At 36.5% G+C, this 25,523-nt stretch overlaps 2 protein-coding genes across 2 annotated transcripts in view; both read right to left on the bottom strand.

Moving 5' to 3' along the window:
- Positions 1-1,466: 1,466 nt before the first annotated feature.
- The window catches only part of LOC104741607 (uncharacterized), a 57,835-nt gene continuing 33,778 nt past the window's right edge, over positions 1,467-25,523 (bottom strand). The window contains exon 6 of the mRNA XM_087484051.1: positions 1,467-1,661. The gene's annotated coding sequence lies outside the window, so the exon portion shown is untranslated. The remainder of the gene's footprint in view (positions 1,662-25,523) is intronic.
- On the bottom strand, positions 8,227-9,305 carry LOC147928203 (uncharacterized). Its single transcript, XM_087486053.1, has 3 exons — positions 8,987-9,305; positions 8,563-8,623; positions 8,227-8,512 (listed from the first exon to the last, which is right to left on the bottom strand). Exons 1-3 carry the CDS (start codon positions 9,303-9,305, stop codon positions 8,227-8,229), a joined length of 666 nt encoding a protein of 221 aa, XP_087342179.1.

Raw genomic sequence — 25,523 nt, 5'->3', positions numbered from 1 at the left:
ACATAGGCCTTTGCTGAACCTAGGTAAAAGAAAAATTAAATATGTCTCTTGTCTTTTCAGCACTTACAAAGTTACAAGTGGTTCTTGTTAAAAGAAATGTAGAAGAACAAGTGCGAATATGTTGATAATGAAAATTTTATCCGGTCTCCGGTACATATTTCACATACCAAGGAATATATAGAGAAATGATCAATGATGAAATATTACTCCTGAAAGATGGAGAAACCGGATTGTATAAGATCTGATCTTTCATGAAATTTTTTGATGTTACAGATTTGACATCTAATGAAAGAGATGTTATCTCAGGATGCTTACATCTTTTTACATAGATTAATGGTCTTGTAGTACCATACTAAGATAGAAGAGTTAAAAGAGAAAGTTTTACGAGAAGCATACAAATAAATCTTATGTATAAGATGATTGTTTGGAAGATTGTATGTAAAAGAAGATTTGGGCTTAAAGTTCAAATAGATCTTCTATATGAAAGGGGTTCAATGACCCAGGAGAATATATGATGATCATATGAGTTTGTACCTGAAAGCGCTGTTTATAGCAATTCAGAAAGTATGATATATATTATCATAATGTATAACCTGAAGATGATGCTTTTAAGGGGAGAAATATGATTATGTGCATGGTTGTACTCTTTTTTCCTTATCATGGTTTTTATCCCACTGGATTTTTGCATGAAAGGTTTTTAACGAGACAACAAAAGAACACGTGAAAGATAAACACTTGAAAAGGAATATTATGATCCCAATGGTGAAAGACTATCATCTTCAAAGTCTTTGACATACATTGATGAGATTGTGAGAGACGAAGATAATGACAAAGATGAGTCATTTGTGAGGTCCATTACCAATTGAAGAATGGCGATGCATGTGTACTATAGTTCAAGTGAAGATTTGGAGCACATATTTACCAAGACGCTTCAAGCCACTACTTTCAAGGAGTTAGTTCATCATATTGAATTGCGTCATTTTGAAGATTTCAAATGATGTACTCAAGAGGGGGAGTAAAAGCGCGTTGCACTCTTTTTCCCTTAACCATGATTTTTTCCACTGGGTTTTCATGGTAATGTTTTTAACGAGGCAGCACCTCACATGCGCTTTTGGAACTACATTTTTACAATGAACATTCAAGGGGGAGTGTTATGTATGATTAGTGGATGCCCATTAGAAGCCCATTAAAAATCCATTAGATTAAAACCTAATACTTGTTCACCAAGTTGTATCCCTATATATATTCTATTATGTCTAATGAATGAGACAAGCTTCCCCACAAATCTATTACTTTAACAAAAAACTCATTAAAGAAATTCTCTCTATCAAAGTACTAGTTATCAAAGATTATCATAATCGATATGGTTAAAATAAAACCATCGATATATATACTTAAAACTGCAGATTTATTTTAGCAGATTGTAAAACACAAAGATTGGGATTTTAGGAGATGGAAAGTAATACCAAACAAATCAATGAATAATGGCAAAGTTTAGTTTCTATCTATCAACAAGGTTCTCAATTGTTTTTAGAAAAACCAAAGTCTAAACAAGTCAACTCAAACTTGAGACGAGAGATTTTCAAATGATTTATATACCAATCCTACCATTCGATGAATGATCGTAAATTCCAATCTCTGGTGATCTGCTCTGCTACCCCCTAAATCAAAAGAGAAATTTGGTGATTCCAACGAACGATCTCGAACAAAACATATTACAAATAAGGCCTTGAAAAAATCTTACTCATTGAGCAAAGACCAAAAAAATGGGTTTTTAAAAACAATTTTTTTCATATTTCAGGATGTGAAAGAACACAATTTGTTGTCATTTTTAAGGTGTGAACTGTGAAGAAAAGGTTAGTGTGAATTCAGTGTTTTGAACATTTCCAGAAAAGAGAACACACATAAACAGTGTATGTAATGTATGTATTCATGACCAAGGCCAATTAGTATCTCGCCACGCAAAGCGACATCCTCCGAAATAGTGGTGGTCATTTGGTATTGGTTCGGGTAATTCGGGTTTCGGGTATTTCAAGTTTATAATTTATGGAATCATATAACTATATAAGTATTAAGGAAATCTCAGTTCAAGGTTTTTTCGGGTTCGGTTTAGTTCGGGTATTCTTTTGGAATACCGAAATATACCCGAAATGTACAGAGAAATGTAACCAATTTACTTTGTCTCTCTATTCATAAAAACAGAGAAATGTTACCGAAATATAAGCAATTTACTCTGTCAAGTATAACCAATTTACTAGGTTAAAAACAGAGAAATGTACATTTAATGACTCGACAACAAACCAATGGAAAGAATAGTAAACAACAAGGACATCTTAGTGAGGTAGCATTGTTTCTCCATTTAATTTGGTCCTAGACCTCTCGTGATGTTGAGACTTTAAACAAAAGATCATTTGATGTAATAAGCACACGAAGAATCCAGTAGAAACAAGATTAGTAACATGTCTAGAAATTTCAGAAACTAAAGAGACTAATCCAAAACATAATCCAAAACATAAACAAGTAGTAGAGACTAGAGTAGTAACATCCAAAACCAAATTCAAAAGTCTTATAAAAGCTTGAAGTAGGTCTTCAGAAAATTGAAAGAAACATCAAGAATCAAAGAAGAGTACTAACATCAAGAATCAAGAATCGTAGACGTCTTCACCGTTTCTCTATTCCAAAAGCAAATAAGGTTGTTACTAACTGTAGTAGTGTACTAACAAGTAACAAGCAACAAAAGACCATGAAATTACCTTATATCCGATAATTCCAAATATGATTCTAGCTTGAGTCAACATCACCACCAAACTCTGGAAATTATCAAGTGAATAACAAAAACATGAATGTTAAAACGATACTCAAGATTGACGAAAAATAATTTAGCAAAAGATCGTTACCTCTCTGAAGATTATCAAACATTTCAACATCAGCAAGAAGTTGTGTATTTGTAACTGTTTTGTCAATTGAATTCAGCTCACACTTCAACCACTGCTCTGTGCACATCAAGACTTCAACCATATAATGACTTAAACAGCTCCTTTGTGGCTCTATGATACGACCACTAGTGCTAAAAATGCACTTTCAGATGCAACAGAAGAAACCTCCATTGCTAACACATCTTTAGATATTTCTGCTAAAACTGGATACTTACTATTGTTCACTTTCCTCCATTACAATACAGACCATTCTGTTCCCATAATCGTTTTAGGATTCTCCACTTTTTCTTTCAGATAAATGTCTAACTCATCTCTCGGATCTGTGACTCCAATTTCATCAACCATCTCTTGATAAGCACAATCCATCGACTATGGCACTTCATACCCACCATCATCATCCTTTAAATCATTGGTATGACTTGCATCATTGTATTCTTGGCCACCAACTGTTATGTCGGATTTGACTGTGATAACTGTCTGTTTGGTCCCCTTGTAATGAACTGCACTATACTCCTTAAACGGAGCTTTCAAAACATCAGTGACTCATCTCTGCTACATCTAGACTCTCTTTACCATAAAGCTTTCCAAAGCACATATTAGCAAACTGCATTTTCTTCCTTGGATCAAAGACACTAGCAACAATCAACATTTTATTTATATGCTTCATTCCATCCCAATACTTTTCAAACTTAGCTATCATATCATCAGCTTTTGCTCTCAATTCCTTGTCTAAACTATTACTCAAGGCCATCAGACTCTTCTCTGTAGTTACTATCTCACCATAGCATTTGTAAGAGGCAACACTAGTAGATGCAGTCATAACCAAAGTGGATTTGTAAAAGATTGCTAGAAACTTTACTAACCTCTCCACATCATTCCAATCAGTAAAACAAGGCAGCCCAATCCTTTTTTCACCATCCACTACTTCTAGAAAGAATTCATTGTATAACTTGTCCTCCATTTCCATCTTATCAAATGCCAATTTAAACTTCAAGGCTCTTGACAGCATCAAGTAGGTTGAGTTCCACTTTGTTTTGATATCCAAAGGCAAACTCCCTCTAGTCATCTTACCAGTTACAACCTTTTGCTCAAATGAATCACATCTTTTAGTATTAGGCCTCACACACTGAATAGCATTACGAATGGTTGTTACTTTACCCTGCAATCCACTTCTTGAGAGCTGCTTTCCTTCTTACAAACATTTCAACAATGTCTCTAGTAGCAGTTTTTCTTGAATGAGGCTTAAAGAGATGCATCTTACTGCAAAAGTGTCTCCAAGCTAATCCTTCAACAAATGCTAGTGGCAACTCTGCCAACATAAGCATCTCATTAGAAGCCTCTCTGAAAACTTCTTCAGAAACTTTCCAGTTTTCATGATTTCCATCTTCCTTAATAATATGTTGAGATTGCCTCTGCTCCCATGCATTATATTGCTTGCAAGTCAAATCCAGATGTTTCTTCAAGTTTGAAGTCTCAGAAGCTAATGCACATCCCAATATTATTTGACAATGATTACACTTACATTTGTCCTTCAGCTCCTTTACTCTCGTGAAGTGTTTCCAGACAGGAGACCTTGTAGCTCCTTCTTTAGGTTGCTTAGGTGGTTTAGAAGTTGCTCCACTCCCTTCTGGAACATCTTTTCTTTTGCCTCGATTAGTAGCAGGTGATATCAACTCTTCTTCGGCTTCTTCATTTTCTTAGTTTGGCAATGGTGAAGAATCCATCTACAAAATAGAAAAAAGAATGAGTGATATGTTAAAACAGAGACTAAACAAAGACTAATAAGCTAACACTATTGTGTTCTCTGAAACAAAGACTAATAAACAAAGACTAAATAAAGACTAATAAACAAACATATTGCGTTCTCTGAAACTGAAACAGTCTCTAGCTGAGAAGAATGAAACTGATCAAATGGAAGATTTATTGGTACAAAATAAGTAGACGAACATGGATCAGGAGGAACAAGTCTTGTTGCAATCGACATTTGAATTCGAATTTTAAAAATCAAAGCTACGAATCTAAGAGATGATGCACAAATTTTGAAATCGATTGCAAACAAACCGACTAACTAACTAAAGCATCTGATACAGAAACTACAAACGAGGAAGTCAAAATTGATGAAGAAGAGCTTCAAATCGATCGCCATTGATAAAACAAACACATTCTCTAACAACACGAAACTGAGCTTCAACCGACTGAACAAATAATAATACCTCCTGAAGAAAAGAAAAAAGTTTTGGAAAGTGATATGATACTCCAAAAGAATCATCAACCTCAAATGGAGCAGCATTAAACAAAAACACTCTCAACTTGGCAGAAGAAGACCCATCTAAACACATTCTCCACCAACTTATCAAACTCTTCCATCATGTTATCAATATCCTCATTACAAGAAACAGAGACCCAAAGCATCTAATACTCTAACTCTAAGAATCAATCTATTAATCGATGAACTAAACTAACACATCGAGATTCTTATATACAGTCTAACAATCAATCAATGAACTAAACCAACAGATGCAAATTCTTCTAACAATCAATCGATGAACTAAAGTACTAAACTCCAAATTTTAAACCAATCATCAAGATAAAAGAGACTTACCTTTGAATGATTCTTAGACGTCTCAGAAAGCGGAGAGCCCAGAGATGAAGAGAAGAAATTAGAGAATCCAGGTTGAGAGATTGTAAATTGCAGAATTTATAAAGAAAAAAATTTCTCCCGCAGATATAGGAAGTGGAGAAGAACTGATCAACACACGATTCTTCTTAGCTATATACGTAGATATAGACATAGGTTTGGATATATATGGGTACTAATTAGGTATCGGATATTACCCGATCCGAACCGATAACCAAAAGTATATGCTTTCAAAATCTAACTAATATACTGTATAGATCCACCCCCGATCCGAACCGGATTTTTTTCGGTTCGGTTCCAATACAAGTATTTCGGGTCGGGTATTTTGCCCAGACCTACTCAGAAACTACTACTACTACAATTGTCCGCATTTGACCCATCTAACCCGCATCAACGAAATTCTTGATCACATTTCTCTGACTCCTCTTTGTATGATGGGTTCGAGTATCTCGGATGTTGGATAAGAGGAACATTCTTCCACCAGAGTTTAAGTGCCTAAAAACAAAAAAATTGGCACATGTGAAACTCGAGCAGTCAAGTTGAGCAACGTTTTGAATATATGTGCTTAAAGATTCGAGTATATGTCACTTACATGCCTATATTTTGGTATATTGCGTGGTAAAAACTTGAATTTTATATATATATATATATATATATAAAGTTATGATTTAGAGATGTTTTTTCTATACTCAGCGTACCTTTGTTACACGTTATAGGAAAAAACGTAATTACAAAGAATGCTATTGCAATATCAAATAACTCAGGCCTAAAGCACTACAGCGGTAATGACGGCTGAGTTAAGGTATGTTATGGCAGATTTATGGAAAATGGCTGACTTATAAGCATAACTCAACCTGTAGTTAAGGCTGACTTAATGAAATCTGTCTGAGTTATGAGAAAATAGCTGAATTACGAGCATAACTCAGCCATAAGTACATCTGAATTTTGACCGGATGGTTGAATTGTCAAAATTTTGGCCGAATTAATACTTTGACATAGCTGAATTAACTTTTTCCGTCTGGATAAGTTATTAACAACGGCTTACTTATGAGATGTCGTTACGGCTGAGTTATGATTAGCTGACATAACTCAGCCGTCATGAGCTGACTTATCGGAAAACTCGGAAATTTTACGACTGACTTAGTAGCAAAAGATTAATTACTAGAATATCATTCAGTTACAGCTGACTTATTAAATCTTACGATTGAGTTACAGATTTTCAGTTGAGTTATGACATTAAGAGACTGAGTTTAGCAGCCATTTTTTTGTTTTTTAATTATTGTAATAGTATTCATATTGCGATTGAGTTATAATTTGTTTGATGGCTGAATTAATTAGGCTGATTTACATGTTCGTTTTGGCACTTGGCACTTCGGACGCATCATTCCATGTCATCATCTTCTAACGAAATACGAAACGCCTTTTTTTGACCCTTGTTCTTCACCTGGTTCAAAAGTGATGGATTTACATGTTCTTCACCTTGTTCTTCACATCAACAGAGATATCCATAACTTCATTTTCCTCATTCTTCTTCATTTTCGTTCATGGATCCAATTTCGGTAATTGTTATTTCCAGTAATACACAAATATATATTTAACATCGACGATAGAGGGTGTAGAGTTGTGTAGATAGATACGGAAACAACGCAGGACAAGCTTGTGAAGTCGGTTCTCGATGACTACAGATTGAACACGTTCAGCCATCTACTAAAGCTGAGCTACATGTTCTCGAACAAGGTTTGTGTTGGCTGATTTATTTATATATAGCCGAGTAGCAATATAACTCAACCGTCATATGAATCTACGAGACCTTTCTTTTTTTCCTTAAGTATCATAACTCAGTCATCAAGTAATAAAATTCAGCCGTTTACTTCCAGTTTATTTCTTGTTATAAGTCAGCCACGAAACATTATAACTCAGTCATCATATGAATCTACGAGACCTTTCATTTTCTCTTAAATTTTATAACTCAGTTGTGAAGTAATATAAATCAGTCGTGTACTTTCAGTTTATTTCTTGTTACGAGACCTTTTGTTTTCCCTTGAGTATTATAACTCAACCATTAAGTACTAAAATTCAGCTGTTAACTTTCAGTTTATTTCTTGTTATAAGTCAGCCACAAAGCATATAACTCAGTCGTCATATGAATCTACGAGACCTTTCGTTTTCCTTTGAGTATTAAAACTCAGCCGTTAAATAATAAAATTCAACTGTTTTCTTCTAGTTTATTTTTTGTTATAAGTCAGCCACGAAACATTACAACTCAGCCGTCGTATGACGTGGAATAGTTTGCTGATGTGTATTTTTAAAAATATTTTCAAAATTAAAAATGAAAATTTAACCCAGGATGATAATTGTAATTACAAACAATGTACTAAATATATGAGTAATTTTTAGAAAATTTATAATATACCAGAAATATTTCTACTTTTCTATAACAAAGACAACAAGTGGTGGGAGTAGGAATTTCCCATGAGGACAATCTATCCATGGTTGGCAGACTTTGCAGTTGTTCTATCCACATAGTAAAGGCGTGCTTTGGGGTGGCTCCCTTAAACCAAATCGAGGAGGCCCAATCTTTAATAGAGCTTCTCTGCCTAATGCAATCCCATGTTCTAGCATTGGGGAAAGAGTGAAACTTTTGACTCTGAATTACACACTTGTAGCAGTCCTGTCCGACAGAAGGATTGATAGTAGGGAGCGAGTCCAAGAAGACATGGAGGCAGCTTTCCTGACTAGACCGTGGAGGAGATTGATGCCAAATATTCCCTTCACAAGCTCAGCGACGGAAAATTGTATAGGAACCCCAAAACGAGTGGGTCCATCCTCTCCTGCCAAATTGATTAATGGACCTAGGGGGCACCAAACATCAAACCAGAAACTAGCAATCTCACCATTACTAAAGTCGCATTTGACAAACGGTTGAGCCAAAGGAACGCTAATATGGATTTCCAGTTTCAAAAATCACTCTCTAAAGCTTTAAAGGACCAGAAGCTTCTACCTTTAATGTGATGTTGGTGATGCCAAGCGACCCCAACAGAACCACTCCCTGAGAAGAGAAGCCAAACTAGTTTCAAGCAAAGAGTAGAGTTCCAACTTCCCAAACGCCTAAGTCCAAGCCCTCCTTCCGACTTTGGATAACAAACATCAGACTATGCAACCTTGATTCCTTTGTTGCATGCAATGGATGCAGACCAAAGAATCTACTACAAAGAGTCTCCATCTTTTTTATGTAGGCCTTTCGCAAGATAAAAGTTTAGGTCCAAAAAATTATTTAACCATAGATCACAGATTTTAGCAATTGCAACCTTCCAAGTTCCAACAAAAGAGAGAGACAAAGTGGCCCATGCATTGAATATTTTCGTCAACTTATCAAGAAGAGAGGAGTACTTAGCTATTCTCAGCTTCTAACTCATCAACGGGATCCCCAAGTAACGAATAAGGAGGGAGTCTAAAGAGAATCCAGAGTTTGAAATGGCTAGGGATTCACTTGATTTCAAACCAGCCGTGAATATTTGGGTTTTCTCACAGCTCATACGCAGCCTCGACCAAGAAGCAAGCAAATCCATGACATCACTAATCCTTTGGAGAGAAGAAGAGGATCCATCAAAGAACACCATTACATCATCCACATACATCAGGTGAGTGATATCGAGATCCTCAGTTTTTGGATGATGCTGTATAAACCCAGCTGCAAAACTTGTTCTCATAAGCATGCTGAAGACTTCCATGGGAATGAAAAATAGATAGGATGAAATGGGATCCCCTTGGCGCAACCCTCTCGAGCTTGAGAAGTAACCTAAGGAAACTCTGTTGATAGAAATGGAGAATCTAGGAGTTGAGATGCATTGACTGATCCAGTTTATGCATTGACTGATCCAGTTTATTGAAGCGATGATGAAGTCCCATTTCACCGAATCAAACACTTTCTGCAGGTCAACTTAAGCATGCCTCGGGGGTCAAAATTCTTCATGTTATATTCATTGACCAATTCTGAAGTCAGTAATACATTTTCTTTGAGAAGTTTTTCGGGCAGGAAAGCTGACTAAGCGTTAGAAATTACCAGGAGAAGAAGAGTCTACAGTCTCCCTGCAAGAATTTCTTAGATCATTTTATACATTGTGTTACACAAGGAGATCGGCCTGAAGTCTGAAGTTAAAGAAGCATTTGGAATTTTTGGGATAAGCAGTATAGAAGTAGCATTCAACTGCTTCATCATTTGGCATGACCGACAGAACTCACTGACTGCAGGGCTAATAATATGCCAGCATGACTTAAAAAACTCAGCTGAGTAGCCATCTAGCCTAGAAGTTTTATTCTTGGGAAGGGAAAAAAGTGCATCCTTGATGTCTTTGGTGGAAATTCTCTTGCGAGGATGTCTTGAGAGGGAGAGCATCGCAAAGTCAAGAGACTTGAGATATCAGCATGATCAAACTGAGGTGGCTCTTCATCTAAGAAATGATGAGAAGTAATTGACATAGTGATCCTGATTTTCCTTTTGAGAATCAATTCTGTTTCTATTACTATTAACAAGAAAATGAATGTGGTTGATTGCTTGTCTAGCAGTAGTTATTTGATGAAAATAGGAAGTATTCAGATCGCCCTCTCTGAGCGAAGTGACTCTTGACCGCTAATAGAAAAAAGATTCTCCAGAGTAGCAGTAAGAGGGTTATGATCAGTAAAGATCCCCTGTTGGAGCTGCAGCACATCCGCATGAGCTTCTCTGAATCGTTTTCTAAATCAGTGTAATTACCGCTACTGAACTCTCATATGCAGTTTTTAAGAGCCTTTAGCTTTTTGGCTAATCTGAACATTGCAGAGATAACAAAGTTGAAACTGAATCATTTACTATCAACAAGAGGACCAAAGTTATGGAACCTGAAAGCTTTCCTCTGTCTCTGTACTGAAGGATTGAGAGTGATGCAGGAAGGAGAATGATAAAAAAAAGTTGGTTGGTGAAAGAAACCGAATGAGGTTGGGATTTGCTGATACCAATCCTCATTAACCAAAATTCTGTCAAACTTTTTTGATAGCGGGTTGTTACTTCTCTTGTTCTACCAAGTGAAGGAGCAGCCTATGTAGGTGAGATAATCAATCTATGCAGTCAATAAGAAATCCCAAAATAGTCTGGTGGGCAGATCAACATTTGGATTTAGGAAGACAGAAGAATCAGAGTGGTCCAATGTCTGATTAAAGTCACCAAGGACAGACCATGGTTTCCCAGAGACACGGGGTTCTACAGCCACACGGACTCTACAGCCACACGGACTATCTCAGTCCAGAGATCACATCTAGCTGACTCCTCATTTTGCATAGTGTTCATTAGGCGTTTAATGAAGAGTGCAAGTGGCACTTGAGAATTAACGAAGAACTTGATAAAACTCTGTTTCTTTATTTTAATATCAAGATAGGTCTTACAAGTTGTAGCTACATTGTCTTATATAGTGACATAGAAAACATTCTAGACTTAGGTGACTCATGTGTACAGCTGTGAGTAGGCTAGTCATCATCCTTATCGATGAGAGCATCATAACGGTTGCAGGTACAGTCAAGTTTGTCTTGACATGAGGGTGTTGACTAGGCTTCTGATTTGGGCTTTTACCTTGTTGGTTTTTTTTCAGGCCCAATACACATACTTCACCTTCATTCCCCCTGAAACTTGTGGTGGGTGAAGCTCCAACACCAAGTTTTCTCCTTAGAGCTTCGAACTCTCGTCTTGGAAGGGACTTCGTAAAGACATCAGCTAACTGAAGCTGTGCTGGGATATGATGTGTCTCAATGTGCCCCAAAGCAACTTGTTCCCGTATATAATGATAATCAGTATCAAAGTGTTTGGAGCGTTTATACAGAGCCGAATTAGCACTTAGATAAACTGTAGAGAGGTTGTCACACTTGAGCACGATAGGGTACTGTAGAGAGACTCCCAAATCACGAAGGAGGAATGAAATCCAAGTTATCTCTGGAGCAGTTGCTGTAAGTGCTATATATTCAGCTTCTGTTGAGGAGTTGGAGACTGTTTCCTGCATTCTAGCTGACCAAATGATGAGATTGGGACCAAGGAGAATACAAAAACCTGTGGTTGATCTTCGAGTTTCTTGCAGCCAGCATGATCACTATCACAGAAAGCTGACAAGGACAAATTGGAGCTTCTACGTATATATAGTCCCATGTGTAACGTGCCCTTGATGTATCTCAATATTCTTTTAAGAAGACCAAAATCTGAGACTGTTGATTTATGCATCCTTTGGCACATGAAGTTGACCGCAAATTGGATGTCAGGTCTGGTGATGGTGAGATATTGAAGCTTCCTTACAAGACTCCTGATATATGTTGGCTCAGAGAACAGTTCTGGATTTAGTTTGTCCAGATTTTGTGGCAGCGGAGTAGGCATTGGATTACAATTAGACATAGCAACTTGATGTAGGATGTCTTTAACGTAAGTTGTTTGATGAAGAAAGAGGCCAATGGAGCATTTCTAAATTTCCACACCAAGAAAATAGCTAGGTTCACCAAGGTCTTTCATTGAGAATCGTTTGTTCAAGGACATGAGAAGAGCTTGTAGCAGAGCCGAATCATTCCCTGTAAGCAGCATATCATCGACATACATGAGAAGTACGAGAGACTTACCATTCTTGTGGTATGTGAATAGAGAAGGATCGAATTTGCTGCAGGTGAATCCAAACTATATTAAGTACTTGCTGAAGGTGTCAAACCAGACCCTTGGAGCTTGTTTAAGACCATAAAGGGCTTTGGTAAGACGACAAACAAGAGATGGTCGCTGAGTGTCAATAAAACCAGGGGGTTGTGTCATAAACATTGGCTCCTGCAATTTGCCATGTAAAAAGGCATTAGAGACATTGAGTTGTTTGATTTCCCAGTTCTTTGACGTTGCTACCTCAAGTACCATCCTTATAGTTTCAGTTCTTACAACGGGACTGAATGTCTCAAGATAGTCCAGTCCCTCCTCTTGATCGAACCCCTTGGCAACCAGACGAGCTTTAAGTTTGTCTACAGATCCATCAGGTTTGAGTTTTGTCTGGAAAACCCACTTACATCCCAAAACATTCATATCTTCTGTAGGTTCCACCAGATCCCAAGTGTGTAACATATGAATTATACTAATCTCATCAAGAGCAGCATCATTCCACCCTGGATGTTGTAGAGCAGCAATGATGTCCTTCCGTTCTACAGGAGCAAACCGCGAAGTGAGATGCACATACCTGGGATTAGGCTTATGAATATTTAGCTCGTGTAGTCATAAAGTGAATGTTATCTACTGGATCTTCTTGCAGCTGATCTTCAAGAACCTGTTCTTCGACTGCAGAGTTGTCAGTTTCGTCAGTCGAAGGAGTGTCATTCTCAGAATCACTTGCAGTCGAAGGAGTGTTAGTCTCAGAATCACTTGGAACCTGAGTGTTTTCTGGAGCATTTTTATCAACAGGGACGTTCTCAGTAACCGAACTCTGTGTTGGAGTCTCTTGGCGAGGATAGACTGGTGAAACTGAGACATTTTCTGATGCAGGAAGTGATACTTGAGGTTTTGAAGCAGCTTGGCAGGCTTGAAGCAGAGCTGTTTGATATGGTGGGATGAGCGACTTGTATTGATTTTGAAATGGGAAGCAATCTTCATCGAAAACAACATGGCGAGATATGTAGACTTTTCCAGTCGGAGGATAGAGACATCTATATCCTTTGTACTGAGTGTGATAACCGAGAAAAACACACTGTAATGACCTTGGATCAAACTTGTGAGCAGCCATTGGACAAAGACAAGGATAACAAGCAGAACCAAAAACACTTAGCATCAAATAGTTTGGTTTCTGCTTGTAAAGAACCTCGTATGGACTGCAATTATTCAGAGTTGCAGTAGGAAGCAAATTGGTGATGAAACTTGCAGTGAAGAAGGCCTCTACCCAATGATGAAGAGGAGTGTGACTATGAAACAACATTTTCAAGCCAAGCTCTACAAGATGTCTGTGTTTCTTTTCTGCAACCCCATTTTGTTGAGGGGTGTATGGGCAAGATATCCTGTGTAGAATTCCATTTTCGGATAAATGAAGTTTCAGATTATTGCTAGTAAACTCTCATCCTCCATCACTATGAAACACTTTTATCTTAGTCTTGAATTGGTTCTCAACTTGTTTTTGGAACACTTTGAATATGGAGAAGAATTCAGACTTTGTACGCGTGGGATAAAACCAAGTGAATCGAGAAAAATCATCCACAAAAACTGCATAGTATTTAAATCCTTGATTGGATACAACTGGTGATGGTCCCCATAGATCACAATGTATCCGATCTAGAGGACACAACACTCGAGAATCTGAAGAAAAAAATTGAAGTCTAATGTTCTTCCCCATCTGGCAAGGCTCACAAATGGAGGTAGTGCTGCTCTTATTCAAACTGATTTCCTTGCTGTTCTTTAGTTGTTGGAGAACTTGAGAGTTTGAGTGTCCAAGTGTATGATGCCAAGTGTCTTCAGGAACTGCATATTGGCGATTAGAGAAGAGAGCTACAAATTCTTGATTCTCCAACAAATATAAACCACTACTTCGAGGACCCTTTGCCACCACCTTCTGAGTGGGTATGTCAACAACACAAACTTTGTTAGCATCAAACCAAACTCCACACGGCAGATAATCACACAATTTTGAGACAGAAACAAGTGATTTTTGCATATCCGGGCATACCAAAACATTGTTTAAAGATATCTTACCTGCCGAGGAAGAGATAGTGGTGGATCCAACATGAGTTATAGGGAGATAGGCTCCATCGCCGACCAGAACCGTGTCATTCCCTGTGTAAGTTGTTGCAGATTGCAGGTTGCCAGCAGAAGGAGTAACATGAGCTGTAGAACCCGAATCTGTGACCCAATCGTTACCATCCAAAACTTGCAGGGAAGAGAACACTTGAGCAATATCAGGACGTTGATAGTTCTCATCAAATCTGTTTCAGCAATGAGACGCAAGATGACCAACACATCCACAAATCTGACAGACAGGTCTCTCTCCGGAGGCTCGAGGGTTGGGTTGATGTTGAGAGAAGCCTCTACCTCTGGACGAATAACCACCATGTCCTCTATTTTGTCCTAAAGACCTTCCCCTACCATGATATCCGCCTCGTGATTGGTTTCCGTATCTAGTTTGCTGAGCTTGAAAGGCGAGATGTGGCGTAACGGACTCAGGAACATTGTATGACCGAAGCTTTGTGTCAAAGTTTTCAACTTCAGATACTAGGAGGAGAAGCTAGGAGGAGAAGCCTTGCTAAGAGAACTTTGAACAACACTTATGATAGGGTCATAGTCACGAACCAAGCCATTCAAAAAACCAAATATCTTCAAGGACTTATCGACAGGTTTGTCAATAGAACTTAAAGCATCACAAATAGCTATAAACTCTCTACAGTAAGCCGCAAAAGTCATGTCTTTTTTTTCTAGAACCCACAAGCTACGGCGAAGAGTAAATTCTCTAGCTATGCTACTCTTATTGAAGTTCTCAGCTAAAGACATCCAGATATCTCTAGAGGTAGTGAGATTGTGAACATACCCGAGTACATCTTCTGACAAAGTACCAAAGAGCCAAGAGCGGATAAGCTAATCTGTGCAGAACCATTACTCATATTGCGGGTTGGGAGTGTCTGTGACAATGTTGCAGGTTGTTGACGAGATGTTACGCGGTGGAGCTGTGACGGCACCATTAACGAACCCGATGAGTTTTTGACATGACAAGAGGGACTCAAACTGAGTTTTCCACAAAAGATAGTTGGTGTTGTTTAGCTTGATAGTAACTGTACTGGTAACATGGATGTTATCAGGGAAAGGATACGCAGTCGCCATTGAAGCATCTGTGAAGGTTACGATGGCTCTAATACCATGAGAATCAACGAAGAACTTGACAAAACTCTGTTTCTTTATTATAATATCAAGATAGATCTTACAAGCTGTAGCTACATTGTCTTATATAGTGACATAGAGAACATTCTAGACTTAGGTTACTCATGTGTACAACTGTGAGTAGGCTAGTCATCATCCTTATCGACGAGAGCATCATAACGGTTGTGAAGCAGAGGTGTTGCTGGTACAGTCAAGTTTGTCTTGACATGAGGGTATTGATTAGGCTTCTGATTTGGGCTTTTACCTTGCTGGATTTGTTTCAGGTCCAATACACATAATTCACCTTCAGCACTAGAGGTTCTCCATGTCGGTTATTGTTTCTCTCCTTCCAGAGAGAATGCATTGAGGCCTGAAAGGTGTATCTTAACAAGAATAGAGTAGACTTCCCCAAAGAGCTATCGTGAGGAGATCCAGGATGGTCTCCCAATCCGTGGTGAAATTGGTGGTGAGAAGCTTGGAGACAAGGTCTGTCCAAATTTTCGCCGAATATGAACATGAGAAAAACAGATGATTTCGTGTTTCCTGAGGAGCATAACAGAGGAGACAGAATGTATCCACTGTTGTGTTCCTGTGCTGACAGAATGTATCCACTGTTGTGTTCCTGTGCTGCATGTGATCTTCTGTTGTCAACCGATTAAGTGTTGCTAGCCATACGATGAAAGAGTATTTGGGGGTGGCTTGAGAGAACCAAACCCCCTTGTACCACGTCCTCCGCTGACCTTGAATCCTAATGCATTCCCATGTCTCCTTTGTGTGGAAATTTGTTTTAAAACGATCCCTTTTTCCTTTCCAGAGAACTATGTCCGCAGTCTGCAGTAACCCTTGATTACGAACTCCGTCAATAACTGTCTCTATCTGATTCAAATAATCAACTCTATGGTTTCGTTTTCTATGCGATAATGCTTCGGCTACCGTGATATTATTTGATCACTTTATTATTATTGCGATTTGTTCTGCATTTACGGTGATATTTAGGATTAAAATAAGGGCAATTGAAAGCGGTAACAAAAAAAAAATACCCTAACATCCACATACCACAGAATATTGGTATAACTATTAGAATAATGCAACGCAACCCATTTGACCCTATAAAACTAAAACATGCATGGTTGATGCCAAAAGAAGACATTCATGATGGCTAAAACGTTACTCCGAAGAGAACCAAAAAAAAAAAAAAAAAACAAAAGTCTTTGAAATCATTCATAAGACGACCAAAACTTGAAGACCCATAAGACTCAAATAAGTCTTCGACATTCAACCTTATATGGAAATAGGAAATCAGATCGAAAATAAAGTATGGTTGAGAGATTTTCTCTCTAGAGCTTTAAATCTTATTAACGAAGTTTAAAATTGTTCACTATATACTACCCAAAAACGAAATTTAAAAGGGACACTTACAAAATTAGACCTCTAATTTGAGTCAATTGCAAGACTAGACTCATCTTTTTCTCTCTCAAACATTTGTCACTTTCTGCCTACTAAATCCTCTGCCATTCATTGTATTCACAGAAATACCATTATTTCTAATTTATTTGAATTTCTTGCGAAAATGTTTATTACATCCATATCCTCATCTTCTTGTCTTATTTACGGTTGTACCACCGCCATCAATTTTTCAACAACCATGAACAACTAAATTTGAAGCTCTTAATGCTTCAACAACCCGAAAAAATTGAAAGTTCGTTAATCTTGTTATATCTCGTGAACAAGGAAAATTGGCGCTGTGTTTCTTCAGTGGTGACTAAATACGACGTCCTCGGTGCTAGACATTGCGAAACCACTACCGATAAGGTTATTTTCCGGTAGATTCGTGATTTTCTTTGTTTTTTTGTCGAACTTAGACTTCATTTGTTAGTCCAACCGTCATAATATCATGTAAAGTCTACTATGTGGTCAGTTTTGTAATTTAAAATTTATCGAATTTCGAGCCCGTAGACTAAAATTTCAGTCTCCTTAATTTCATTTGAAAACAAAAAAATATGATTCAGACTGCATTATAATCTTTCCGTCAGATACTTCGTTTGCAGTCTACTAAGGTGTATTTTTGCAATTGACCAAATTCTTGACTTTTTAGTGATGACTGTTGGCCTAAGTCTTCTTACGATAATAAACGATTAGACTACTATAGTGACAATTTTTGGAATTGACCAAAATATTTAAGCATTGACCGTAATATTATTATATTAAAATAATTATTTGACTCCAAATGAAGTCTACTAATTAAAAAATTTAAATGTTGGTCAACTCCAAAAATGATCACGGCAGACTGCAAACGAAGTCATCATTACTATAGACTTCGTATGTAGTCTACTTGGCAAAAGTCAAACTTGGTCAATTGCAATACTAACCACGACGAAGTTTACATTTTCTTGTTGACGGATAGATGAAGTCTACTTGTTAGACAGAAGTCTACTGTAAAGTCAATGGGTTGGTCAATTGCAAAAATAACCAGAGTAAACTATAATTGAAGTTAACAGGTGGAACTTTCCATTGAAGTCTACCTATTTTTATATATTTAATTGCAAAACTGACCAAAAAATTAACAAAGGATGACCACAGAAGAAGTCAACCGGTTCTAGTAGACTTCGTCCGCTGTCTGCTTTGTTAAATTGTAATTGCAAAAATATACCACAAAAAATAGACTTCATTTGAAGTTATCTTCGTATAGTCTAGTTTATATCTACCCGTTGACGTCAACATGAAGTCAGCAGATTTTGAAAACCAAATTATTGCAAATTGGTGAATAATTTTTAAGATTTTCTTGTTGTATTCTTTGATATATGTTATTTACTTGCCTCTGTATGTTTTTGACATGAACCCATATCATACATATGAAGAAATAAAGTTTTTGGTTTTCATAGGTAGTTACGTCATTAAAGTAGACTAATTTACGAAGTCAAACCGTTGGAGTTATCTGTGAAGTCTGTATATTTGAAATAGTGTTTAATTGAAATTTATAAATTTTTCTTTTTGATTTTGTAGTTCAAAATGTTTTGTGTCAGTTATGTACTTGCCTCTGTCTATTATTGTCATGATAATATATTATACTTTTGGATCAATCATGTTTTTGGTTTTGTTAGGCATCTAGGTTATTGATTTAAGACTTATAAGGATAGTCAGCTATGTAATGAGTAATTGACTTGTTGCTTACTCTTTCAGGTAGATGGCGCAAATACCTGTTGTTTACGGAGTATGGACGACGAGAAATGGGTCCTGGCATTTTGATATGGATGGACGCAAAGGTGGGAGAATGTTTTTTTGCAACACGGTTGTACATACGCTGAGCTTCTTGAAACCGGTTCCCGCTTATCGGTAAACTAAACATATAAATATTACCGCCAACTAACATCAAATCAATTTATACCTTGTAATGATTATGTTGACGACTTCTCTGGCAGACTTCTCCACGGGAAACTGGACCGTCTGCAAATTCATCAAATCAAATTAATTTTTGTACTATTATGCTGAAGACTTATCAAATAGACTTCTTTCTGGGGAAACTAAACTATACTTTAAACTGCAAATCCATCAAATAAAATTAATTTTTGTTCTATTATGCTGAAGACTTATCAAGTAGACTTCTTTCTGGGGAAACTAAAACATATTTTAAACTGCATATCCATCAAATCAAATTAAGTTTTGTACTATTATGCTGAAGACTTATCAAGTATACTTCTTTATGGGGAAACTAAAACATACTTTAAACTGCAAATCCATCAAATCAAAATAATTAATACATCGTTAACGACGATGAACGAGTTTTTATGGTACAGAGACAAAAGTTGCGTGTATATAGATTTCTACACTTTTAAGTATAAAGTGACATGATATAGAAACTTTCTAAGAGTTACACAGACGTGAATGATAAATGATTATACATTTATATGATGAAGTGAAGTGATATAGAGAAAGTTTCAATTACCCAACCGTGATCAGTCTCCAATTAAGCGTGGATGATTTATATTGACTGATACAAGTATATTGACCAATCACCAATTTTTCGTCGTAAAGATGAACTACGTACTATTTTTTTTTAAAGAGAAAAGAAATGATTTACAGATAACTTTTTTGGTTGCAGTTTTAAAATAATCAAAAGGCCCGTGCTGGTTTATATATACGAGACGAAACGGTTACAATGAACAGTTACAAATTAATAACGCAAACCGTCGTGTCGTAAATCATTAACGAGTAGACTTCGTCTACTGACTTCTTAATGTAATTGGGGGAAGTCTACTAAATAGGTCATCTAATGAAGTCAACGATATCGTCCAAATATTACAGAAACTGAAGCAAGTTCACAGATTACAGACATAAATACGCCATTCAAACAAACAACCACGATAAAGAGAGGTTCACAGATTTTAATTGAAAGATCTACGAAGCAAAAGAGATTAATACAACAATAAAGATTATACCGGCGATTAAGACATTCTCGACCACCGCGCGTACACGACGAACTGACAGACGTAATTCCTTCATCTGATCTTTCACCTTGTCTAGCTCCTGCTGAACCCATAGCATTTCATCATTTTCCTGGATGGCTGTAATAGAATCCCTTTGGTCAGCAAGTCCACCTCTCATTGCTTGAAGTTCTTGCATAATAGCCTCATCCCACCATTTCATAATATGGTCCTCTCCATCCTCTACCGTACCATAGAAATAAATATACCATAAGAATATTATCTATACTCAAATAATAATTATACCAAATGAATAAACCATCATACAATCTAACAACCTCATGGTTATTGCATCCAAAGAAAATCCTTCCAGGATTGTCGGCTATGGTGGAACATTTCATAACGGTTTCCCTTCCACAGTAACATTTGTCAGGAATTCCAACTGTCAGGCCAAGAAAGTTTACTTCGGGTGGACCTTCACTCCATACTTGCAACGAACTAGAAGATGGCTGAGTGTAGCTGTGTAACCCCATATCTGAGTGCAAAATGAACAAAAAACTATGAGAACATATATATTTTCGAAGAAAATTAGCTAAAGCGTTACAAAAGCAAATAGCCGACGATAAATGATGAGAATACTTATCTGAGATGTCCTTGAGTTTCGAAGACGATAAATGATGAGGATAGAATCTGAATTTTCGAGAGCAATAATATCGGAATTTTAGAGAGAGAAATTGTGGAGAGAGAGAAAGCACATACAAACTAGGGTTGACTTACATAAAGAAGTATTTATATGGTTACTGAATCCGGTTAGGTTAAAATCAAGAAATCGGTACGCATTTGGTTAGGTTCAGCTATCGGTTTGGTTAAATTGTCTGTGAAATTAAAATAATATAATATTAATAGTTGATGGCATTACAAAGTCAACTACCAATAGTCTACAGAGAGGTCTACTTAAGCAAACCCTAAATCAAATAATTTTAACCTAATCAGCCTTTTCTCCCTTAATTTGACTAGTTTATATGTATATTTATTTTATTTCAATGCAGTAAGTCTATGTGGTTATTATTTGGTCAATAGGTTTACCAAATTATTTTTTATAATTTTTAAAATTAAAATTTTAAACTATAATTAACGAGTAGACATATCTTTATGTCTACTCGTTGACGTCAATTGGAGTCTCCCTTAAATGTATCTATTGCATACTTCTTCCGGGTTACATCTGTCATTTCGGTTTCTGTTTTTTGTTTGGTTGTAAAGGAGTCAACTGTAATTTTAGCATCCTTAGTGGTTATGTTTCTCGAAAATCGAATATAGGATCTACGATTTCATTCAAATGCAAATAAAGGTATAAAAAATGCAATTGTCCCAATTTAAAACAAGAATACTACTTTAGTGTCTAATCTTGACCTGCTCGGATTAGGCGAAGAGAATTTGGTTAAATAATAATTTCACAATACACCCAAAACTTATCGGATGGAAGAGCATCGCATGGGAGAGTTAATCTCTTGATTGTTTCATATTGCTGGATTTTGTTTTGGTTACGCATAAAACCATGTATGTTGATCTCTTTATCTATATTGCGATTTTCTCTGCATTTACAGTGATATATATATATAGGATTAAAATATGGGCAAATCAAGAATGCAATGACCAATAACAAAAAATATATACATCCACACAAAAAATTAAGAGATATTATAAATAATGCTGTGCAACCCACTTGACCCTAATAAACCCAAAATATATGCATGGTTGATGCAAAAAAAATGCGTGGTGGCTATAAGAATTTTCACCTAGACAACCAAAACCTAAAGACCCATAAGACTAAACTAAGTCTTCGAGAGCGTCAACATTATATCTTACCTCCTTCAGGTTCGGCAAAGATTTGATTATATATATAACAATATCACACTACATCCAAGAGAAGAGCACCGCATGGAGAGTTAATCTCTCTTGAGTGTTCGAACTTTAAGTCTTCCATTAAACGCCGCCTTAAGAGTATTGCTGGATTTCTTTTGGTTACGCATAAAACCATGTATTTGATCTCTTTATCTATATTGCGATTTTCTCTGCATTTACAGTGATATTTAGGATTTCAATATGGGCAAATCAATAAAGCAATGAAAGCCAGTAACAAAAAATATATACATCCACATGAAAAATTAATAAATGTTAGAATAATGCGAATATGCAACGCAACCCACTTGACCCAATAAACCAAAAATATGCATGGTTGATGCCAAAAAAAAATATGCGTGGTGGCTTAAGAATTTTCACCTAGACAACCAAAACCTAAAGACCCATAACACTAAACGAAGTCTTCGATATATAGCTTCAACATTATCTCTTACCTCCTTCAGGCTCGGCAAATATTTGATTATATAACACTTTCACACTACGTCCAAGAGAAGAGCACCGCATGGAGAGTTAATCTCTTTAGTGTTCGAACTCTAAGTCTTCCATTAAATGTCTTAACAATATTACTGGATTTTTTTTTGTGATGCACAAAACCATGAATTTGATCTCTTTATTAGTAATTTAGTATTATATATATTATTGCGATTTGCTCTGCATCTAGTGATATTTACGATTAAAATAATGGCAAATAAAAGCGGTAACAAAAAAAAAAATAGTAATATACATCCACAGAATAATGGTAAATACTAGATACAGTAAATGCAATGCAACCAACCCAATAGAACCAAAACATGCATAACTGATGCCAAAAAAAAACAAGAACATGCATGGTGGCTTTTTTTTTTGTGCAATGCATGGTGGCTAAAACTTTTATCAGAAGACAACCAAAACTTCTTTTTTAATTTTTTTTTATTTAAAAAAAAAACCTTAAGACAACTAGTCTTCGATAGCTTCAACCTTATCTCTTACCTCTCTCAGACTTTCCATGTCTTTAGTCTATATAAATGCATGAACTTGAGTATTGATAAGTAAACTAAGAGGGAATATTAAGATGAGATCTTATAAAGTCTTTTGCATGCCTTTCTTTCTCCTTCCTCTTCTTGTGTTTCCACATATGGATAAAGTTCATGGCGCACAAATGGAAATCCGCAAGCTCGGTAAGATTTTTTTTTTTTTTTTGAATTTAAATATTCGTAAGTTATTACTATTTTGCTTTTTGTTTAGTTGGGCTTTCTTTTGTAAAAATAACTAAAGTTAGGTTTATTCAAGTCTTTTGCGTGTTTTTTTTTTAATATAAACTGAATCTAATATAAAAAGCGATATTATACAATTTTAAATGCTTTTAATTTATATTAAGTCAAACTGTTTTACTTTGTCAAACTATTTTACATTTTCAAGAAGTCAATAAATTTACTTTTTTTAAATATAAATTTAGCCAAAACAAAACAATTTTGGTTGTACCACATTCTGATTTAGTTTATCCGGATTGAATAAATACTCTCATTAGAATTACCAAAAAAACTTTGACAGTCTAATAAGTAATATGTATGTGTAAACTGTTTTATCGGTGCTGATGGTATAGAGGAGACAAACCATGTTGGTCGTCAAGTGACCGTCGAAGCCTTTCCAAATCTTAGGCCTCTCATTCCGCGGAGGTTTTTTAAGCCACCCCCGCGTTTTCCAACTCTTCCGCCCCGGCGTCCTCGTAATTATTGCGTGAGAAAGGGATGTAGGCCTCCTCCGCCCCCAAAGTTTTTGGGATCTGGTCAGTAACCTCAATAAGGTGTCATAAGAAGTTGAATGAAGGGGCCGATGTAGCTTTTAAGCTACCTATCCAGTTACTTTTTTATGCTATGTATTTCCAGTTTGGTTGCAACCTCTTTTTGAAGCTGGTTTGCGTGTGTACGTACCATGATAATCAATGAATGTACTATGTTGAATTTAAATTCAAAATAAAAATAAAAAGTTCATGATCTAGGTCAATGACAAAAAAACTGAGTTTCATTTGATTTATGACTGATTTCGTGACTGTATGAGTACCAATCAAAAAGTATAATTTTGGTCATATAATCATGAAAGTTTAACTATTTTTCGGTTATGGTTATGGGATCAACTGATTATGTCATATGATAAAATTGTATTTGCAACATTTTTTTTTCAATTAAAAAGAGCAAAACAACGTCATTCCATATGGTACAAGTATGAAATGACCATTCTTTCAATTATTTAGTTCATAATTTTAAATGGACAGAACACTATTTCTTGCACTACAGAAAAATAATTTTATTGAAATGACAGAAATAGTTGGTTTGATTATTTGCATAACTATTAAAAAAGAGTTTTCTCTCTTTCTAGACGATTCGAAAGGCGATTTTCCACCGACTCACCACCGACTTCATTTTCCGGCGGTTTTCTTCTCTGTTAAGTGCGGTTTTCACTTCCGGTTTAAGTTCAAAGTTAAGTTGGTTCTATAATCGTTGAAGATTATAAGGATGGCGAAAGATCTATGGGAAGTTATGCAAAATCTAAATCTGGGGTCAGAAAGAACACGTATGAAGATGTCCATAGAAGCTATGAGATCTCGTGAGGTTAGTAATCGATTAAGCCTGGTTGTTAAGTGTTTAAATCCTCAACATCAGAAACCAGTTGGAATGAAAGGGGCTCTTCCAAAAGCTTGGAAATTGCAAGGACGAGTAACAAGCAGGATAAACGATGATGGTACAGTCCAATTCTTCTTCAAAGCAGAGCATCATCTGCTGACGGTTCTTGAGAATGGTCCATGGCACTATAACCTTTGGATGGTTGCAATCGATCGTTGGACAAGGCGTAATCTTCCAACGTTTCTATCAGAAATCTCCTTTTAGATAAAGATCCTAAATATACCTGAGGATTTCAGATCTGAAGCGGTTGTTCGAGAAGTTGGAGGAGTTTTAGGCCATATTGATGAGGTCAGATTTAATGAAGTAACCGAAGACTCTGATGGTGAGGTTTGGGCTTATGTAAGTATGAATATTAACAACAGGCTGGTCTTTGTTCGTTATATTGAATTTGATCCGCTTCAAGCACCAACCATGATCAGGTTCATATTTCGCAAGCTTAGAAAATTCTGCTTTAGATGTGGATCATTAAGGCATGATGAATCAGTCTGTGATTATGTGGCTCAACTTCCGCAAGTAGATGAGGAAGCAATTAGGCATGCTCTCGAACCATTACAAAAGGAACTTCAAGGTGAGGATGAGAATATGAGTGACAATGTTGATTCATCGACTCCAGTTATTGGAACTCTAAGGACCATGCTCCCACCAAAGCTCCGAGACATTGATGATATGTCTATTACTCGTGATTTTGTCCCTATCACCACCAAGGAATATGGTGCCACATCCAAGGTTAATACTATTTTTAAAAAGAAGGCTCTAGCAATAGACCCTGAAGACGAAGCTTCTATAAATATTATGGATGAAACTCCCCTCAACATCCAACCAATACCACAAGGTGAACCCCTCAATCAAAGTGTGCAAGATATATTAGGAGAATCCATCGGTCATGAAAACCCACAAATAAAAGAAGATCGTGATGAACCTGCAAATGCAATGGATCGAGGTCAGAAAAGGAAGGGAGAGGATATTCCATCTGAAGATCAAACCTTAACTTCAAAGCAAAGATTCGAAGAAGATTATGAGATACATGGGAGGGTGGAAACCCCGAAACCACCCCTTCCAAAATGAGGATAATGCATT

The sequence above is a fragment of the Camelina sativa genome, chromosome 14 (genome assembly GCF_030686135.1).
Source record: "Camelina sativa cultivar CO46 ecotype springtype chromosome 14, ASM3068613v1".
Classification (NCBI taxonomy): domain Eukaryota; kingdom Viridiplantae; phylum Streptophyta; class Magnoliopsida; order Brassicales; family Brassicaceae; genus Camelina; species Camelina sativa.
This window is presented reverse-complemented; position numbering and strand designations above follow the sequence as displayed.

Coding starts and splice junctions, on each gene's coding strand:
- LOC147928203 (XM_087486053.1), bottom strand. CDS start 9,305: ATGGAAGTCTTCAGCATGCTTATGAGAACAAGTTTTGCAGCTGGGTTT. Junction 8,624..8,986: donor CTTGGGGATCCCGTTGATGA/GTTAGAAGCTGA, acceptor TTCTCTTCTCAG/GGAGTGGTTCTGTTGGGGTC. Junction 8,513..8,562: donor ATTAAAGGTAGAAGCTTCTG/GTCCTTTAAAGC, acceptor AATCCATATTAG/CGTTCCTTTGGCTCAACCGT.